Genomic DNA, 7,059 nt, shown 5'->3' with positions numbered 1-7,059 from the left:
TAACATATAGAGAAAGTAGTGTTAGTAGGGTATGAGCCTTGGTTATATTTCATCTGTCCACGAAAAATAAACTCATTTTTTGCATTTTGAGATGTCCACAATAGTCTAATTTATAAAAATAGAAAGTTCTTCTCTCATACGTACTATACTCAATTTTTTTCCCCTGTCTCTTACTACTTTTTCTCTTTCTCTCCTTTATTTTACCAATTTTCTCATTAAAACTCGTGTCATCCATAAATGAGATTATTTTTGATGGACCTGATGGAGTATATTGTTTGTCAATTTGAACTTATTTATTGATTTTGATGAAGTTGGAGAAACATGGCAAGTGCACTCCCTGAGTCGATCGCCATCGCGATCAACATTGATAAAGGAGAGTGTTATGTATGCCGCAATGAGATCAGAGGGTTGGTCCGGGGCGGAAGCGAGGGCCTGTTGAGCCCGCTCGTGAAGATCCAAGTGGAGCCGGCAGAAGTAGACGACGATCACGTGCACCTCCGATTCACCCACAGCAACAGATATTGGCAGAAAAGGGAGGGCAATAGCGACATCGTGGCCGTCTCAACTAGGCCGGATGAGGACAAGGAGAATCTGACGTGCACGCTCTTCAAGCCGAGGGTGGAATCCGATGTGCTCTACTTGACCCACGCCCAAACCGGCCGGCCCGTGGTGTTTGACCAGTCCAGGGGATTTCTCAGCCTCGACCGAAACGGTACCGGCTCGCCTATGAGGTTCGTGGATGCGGACACATTGGTTAAACTGCCCAAGCACGTCGCTTTCAAGGCGGTCTACAACGGTTTCTTCCTCAAAGCCGAATACTATCGAGACTACACACTCTTCTCCAACCCCGTAGACTACAGATACTTCCGCTTCAATTCCTCCGATCGGGACGAAGTTGCTTCCCGCTACGAGGTCATTCCGATGGAGGACGGGCATGTGATGATAAAGTCCGAGTACTATGGTATGTTCTGGGTGCAAACCAAAAGTTGGATTGCAGGGGGTAGTAACGACGTCGCTACGCCCAGCAACAAATACGCTCTCTTCCGGCCCGTGAAGATAAGTGACAATGCTATCGCGCTGAGAAGCGCGGCCAACGACATGTTCTGCAAGGGCCTCACGCTCGACAACAAGTACGACTGCCTTAACGCGAACGACCCCAACATGTCCAAATACGCGCAACTGGAAGTGCACGAGCTGGTGAAGAAGAGAATCATCAGCAACGTGATGTATCGTATGGACGACACCAGGATATACGACGAGAAGCCTTTAATGGTGGGCCAGGTTTCGCTCGAAAACCCCTCGGATCAGGAGGAGACCATGACTGCGGAAGTCGAATACAAAGATGAGAAATCCTACTCTTTTAGTCATGGCTTGTCGATCACCACAGGAGTCATATACAGCATGGATCTTACTAACCTGCTATTCATTAGTGGAAAAGGAAAGGTTAGATTTCTTTATGATTTATGTAGGTATGTGAATTGGGGTCACACCAAAATGGAAGCAACAACTCTTACGGCATCGGACACAGTTACTGTGCCGCCCAAGAGTAAGGTTATAGTGAATTGTGTCGCCACAGAGGGCACCTGCAATGTCCCATTTTCTTACACTCAGGATGATTTTAGCTCCATCGACAACAATTTTTCCCGTTCTGACCATGTTGATGGTGTCTACGAGGGAGTCAGTTATTTCAACATCAAGTTTGAAGTCGCAGAGACTCACGGTGTCTGAACATGGCCTTACCTACTACGGCATCGATCGATCACCTTGGCTTGTTCTGTACTGCATGTATAATTATCTACTACTATGTATGTATTGTGTGTAGTACTATGTACCCGGCTTGCTTTTCTTAAATTATCAATAAAGATCGATGTCTTGTGTGTAATTTTCATGTACTAGCGAAGACTATGGCTACGTGACTTTTGGGATGACGGATGGGGATGCGTTGGTTAAGATGCCTAGGGTCATCTCCAACCATTTACGCCAAACTCAAACCCATTTTTGAGTATACGTCACACCAAAAAGTAGTTTTACTCCAACCATTTACACCATATTTAAGTTTACATCATTTTTGAGTACTTGTCTATAAAATTTTGGAGTAAACACCATATTTGATGTTATTCCATTCAAAAACCCAAAAATGAGTTTGAGTTTAGTGTACGGTTGGAGAAATTATCTACACCAAAAATGAGTTTGGTGTATGATTGGAGATGGTTGAGTGCGCAATACGAGTATTCAATTTCACAACACATGCCATTGCATTAGTCTAAGTCACTAATATACCATTGGTTGTGAGAGAAATTAACACTGAAAGATAAAATATTAAAATGAAAATTAGAGGGAAATTAAAAGGAACATACCTTCGTCTCCTGCTAATTCATCTTTGTTTTCGCCATCAAGCACAAACTGAATCAGCCAGCAAAATGAGAAATATATGAAATTACAATTGGAATGCTAACATTATAATTTGTGAAGTTACAATTGAAACAGGGTATGAATCAAGCTTAGTATCACTTTTTATATTAGTCTTTGATTTCTTTCTTTAACCATTCAATCTTTGAGCTATTCAGTTTCTCGCCGTTGCCGCCATCATTGTGGTGAACATCGGTGCCGCCGCTGTTGCTGCTCTCCGCCGGGACAACCTGCTTCGCCGCTGCTACTCATTGCTGTTCTCTCTCTCTCATAATAGCAGTCTCCTATTTCTCCCTCAATTTTGTTTCTCTATACTCTCTTTTCCTTATTCCTCAATTCTTTGATAAACTCTTCTTTGCACTCTCGACTCACTGCAATAAAAATAACTTGTAAGGACACTTTTTAATTCAATTAAAGACGCTTTTATGTGTTTCTAAATAACTCACCGACGCTTTAAAAAGTGTCCTTAGTGGGAATGTGCCAAATATAATCAAGGACGCTTTTAAGTAGCGTCGGTGAACTTATTAGAGACGCTTTTAAAATTGCGTCTCCAATTTATTGGGGATGCTTTTAAAATTGCGTCTCCAAATACATTTAGGAGAGAGAGCTCAGTCAAACTCTCAACCACGTGACTGATTTATACAAATACAATGGTGTAAATGTACTAAGGATAAAAGAAATTGAATCCTAACTTTACAATCTTCTTGACCGAAAACCCTAGCTAGTTCATCCACTTGATTCGTACCCTGCACACTCAAGAAACAAGTTAGTAACTTCACACGAGATCCTCTCGGATCAAAGATGAGAAACTAACACAAATAGAAGAAACAAAACAGAACACACAATATGGCTCAGAACCCGCCACAACCACACTGATCTATTCTACCAGAACAAGATCCAAGGGAGCACAATTGGACCGGTTAGAGTTCACCCTCACACCACCGATGCCTTCACCACACATTCCCCTCACATCAGATCAAGTTCCACCGAACAAAATCTCAGCACAGAACCCTCGAGTCTCACAAACCCTAGTTCTTCTCCAGCACCCAAGCAATCGAAGAGATTGCCTTAGTCCAGCACTCACAAAAGATCTACCACTCAAAGAACCGTGAGAGATCACCAAGAGATAGCCGGAAACTCATTGGAGAAGAAGAAAGAGAAGAGAGAATACACCGAATCGAGTGTAGAGAGAGATTAGAGAATAATGAGAACGGTGCATGGCCTTCTCACATTAATAAACACAGCCCTACATCCAACGGCTGCGGAGCAAGATCCAGGTGAGGGGGGCACGTGGCAGCATCTGGTGAAAGGAGATAAGTCATTGGGCTCGGCCCAATTAATTCCTTCTGGGCTCAAATAAAAGGCAGCCCAGTTTTAGGATTCTTACATATTTCAAAGCAATATAATATAGTTTTATTATTATTATTATTATTAATAATAATAATAATAATAATAATAATAATAATAATAATAATAATTACAATGTTTTTAAAATAATTTTAAATTATAAATCATACTTAATTTCACTATAATAAATAACTATAATTAATATTATCATAATTATAGCTATACTTTATAATAATTCATAATAATAATTAATAATTTATTAATAATTAAACTATAATTATATAATATAAATTGTATAATAAACAATAATTAATTATATTTTATAAATTAATAATTAATCAATAAATTCATAGTGCAATTCTAATTTATAAAATTTATTCAATTATAATATTCGTATAGAGAAACAGTTTTTTAATTTGGGACTACAGTTTGATCTTTATCTTAATCTAGGAACGTTTCGATTTTGTACTTGGAACGAAGACTTAATCAGCTGTAACTGATTAGTATTTGATTTAAAAAAGTGGTGTATTTAAAATAATGAAAGGCATGCATCTTTATTGAAAATTAAACAAGGCAATCGGAATCAGAATACAAGGCAATCGGTACACAAGGCAATCGGAAGGAACACAAGGCAATCGGAAGGAATACAAGGCAATCGGATGGATGTTGAGATAAGAAAGTTAGTTGTCGTCGACTTGAAATCTGAAGTTGTAACAGCTGACTCCCTCGTACATACCACCTCGGACAGAATTTTCAAATGAAGTTTTGCCATCGATAGCACTCTTGTCTGCTTTAGTGTAAGTAAAAGGGATACTGCAGATGCCCTTTGTCCCAACATAACATTCATTAATATTACTACTCCATATAACATGCCTTTACAAAAATATGTAGAAATCAATAAACAAGACAATAGTACTGACAAACTTAAATGAAATAGGAATAGTGTATAATGTATATAGACTTACGATAAAGGATGAGGAAGATTGAAAAGCTGAATTGCCAAAAAGCTCAATTTGAGTTGAGTAATTTGTTTGTGTGTGTCTTTGTTGAGAAATGCATCTACTCTATTTATAGATGAAGACATGAATATTTTAAGATACATGATAGTGTTTTTATTTTATATATGGAAGGATAGTAATGGGATTTGGACTTTTTTTTATAAAAAGAATTGTTTAATTGCGTGAGATCTCGTTGGCTTTAAAATAAAGTGAATATTAATTTTGTACCTAAAAATATTTGTATCAGTCATTGTTTTCATGATTCAGGGCATAGGTACAGCCTTTGAACTCAATAATTAATTTATCTGGGCATATGCTAGTCCGTTTGTGTTAAAGTGACAACATCTCTAAAAGTAATATCGTGACACCACATATCCAGCAATATTATAAACGCTACACAACAATCTATAGATTGTTGTATAACGTGTTGGATATTGTTGGCCGAAAAAAAATTATTGCATACAATATTGTATATTGCTGGCCGAGATGTTTACACTTTGAGCATTTTTTTTATTGCCAAATGACAGCTTATTATTCGTTCACGTGTACAAATGATTAACTAAGAATAGTGATATGGTGTTATTTTAAGAGGTGTTGTCATTTTAACGCACCCCTATGCTAGTCCGTCTTTTTAAATAATCAAAAGGATTCGCATTTGATCTCTTACTAATTAATTAATTTGGGACATGCTTGCTTGTCTGTGTGTATAATTAACTAGTGTTAACACCCGTGCTATGCACGGATCATAGAATTTTCAATAATGAAGACAATTGATAAGTAGTTTAAAATTTAAAATAAATATAAATACAATACGGAGAAAAATATCAATCTATATCCGCGAAGTAAACTATTTAGTAATAGACACATAATTTATAAAAAAAATGATTTGTAAAATTGAGTGAAAAAGTAAGACAAAGTAGAATGAAGAGATAACGATGTTTATATTTAAGAATGTAGAATATAATCCCGTTGATTAAAATATATATAAGGAAATGTGCAACTAAAATGAATTTTGAGGGCTAATCTTACACAATTACAATATAATAAAATCGAATTATAAAATAGTAGTTAATAATTTAACTAAATAAATAGATCATAAGTTTCCACAACAAAAATCACAAAAATAGAAAAATAGAAAGTATAATTGTAACAACAACAACTCATGAGTTTATAAATTTTGAAAAACTTCTTTGTAAACAACATTAATAGTAGAATCTCCACTCCTATCAATATCATCTTTATAAACTAATATCTTCAAACCATCACGACTTGTGACTCTTGATACAGCAACATATAGTTGTCCATGACTGAAGACGGGCTTTTTCAGAAACAATCCAACATGTGAAAGCGATTGACCTTGACTTTTGTTAATAGTCATTGCATAAGACACAGTTAATGGAAATTGTCGTCGTTCGAATTTGAATGGCAACGATGGATCAGATGGTATTAAAGTCATTCGAGGAATCAACACCTTTAGACCAACATTATGACCAGCCAATACTTGTCCCTCCAAAACATAGTCACCTAAACGTGTAATAATCAATCGGGTGTCATTACACAAACCATTAGAAGGATCTATGTTCCTTAACAACATCACTGGAGTACCAACTTTCAGCAACAATTCATGATTAGGAGTACCTGAACATTTCAAATTATTCAAAAATTTAACTGTATGAATCTCAGCAAAGCCATTTGATGTCAAATCAGAGTTTGATATACTATCAGAGCTCAAATAAACTCGACCTTGAGACTGATCCAATGAAATCATGAATTGATTAACCTCATCAAATGATTGACTCGGAATAGTGGTATGGTGTTATTTTAAGAGGTGTAATTTGAATGCAACCGTATGCTAGTATGTCTTTTTAATAATCAAAAAGATTCGCATTTGATCTCTTACTAATTAATTAATTTGGGACATGCTTGCTTGTCTGTGTGTATAATTGATTAAAACTATCAAAGCATATCTTCATATGATCTGTCGATAACATAGTCCTATATTAAAAAAAATATGATAAAAAAAAAAACAATAACTTGTGGAACAACACATCATTGTGAGCTCCAAAAAAAGTTACTATTAAAACAACACAAAAATGCGTGAAATTTCAAAATTATATAGTACTTAACGTTTTTCTCATAAACTTCAAATTGATGTTTTTATCTAATTAATTTTTGTTCTAAGATGCATGTTGAATATTTTATTAAGAATGGCAATATGAAAAAAAAATATGTTTTGTTGTAACACATGAGAAAAATAAAAGAAATTGAAAAAACGAAAAATATAAGTATCATAGTAGTATATAAA

The 7,059-nt window shown here is 36.0% G+C and overlaps 1 protein-coding gene across 1 annotated transcript; it reads left to right on the top strand.

Moving 5' to 3' along the window:
* Positions 1–321: 321 nt before the first annotated feature.
* On the top strand, positions 322–1,728 carry LOC125199983. The gene has a single exon (XM_048097805.1). The coding sequence runs from the start codon at positions 322–324 to the stop codon at positions 1,726–1,728; it is 1,407 nt and encodes a 468-aa protein (XP_047953762.1).
* The last annotated feature ends 5,331 nt before the right edge of the window (positions 1,729–7,059 follow it).

The sequence above is a fragment of the Salvia hispanica genome, unplaced genomic scaffold (assembly GCF_023119035.1).
Source record: "Salvia hispanica cultivar TCC Black 2014 unplaced genomic scaffold, UniMelb_Shisp_WGS_1.0 HiC_scaffold_761, whole genome shotgun sequence".
Taxonomy (NCBI): Eukaryota; Viridiplantae; Streptophyta; class Magnoliopsida; order Lamiales; family Lamiaceae; genus Salvia; species Salvia hispanica.
This window is presented reverse-complemented; position numbering and strand designations above follow the sequence as displayed.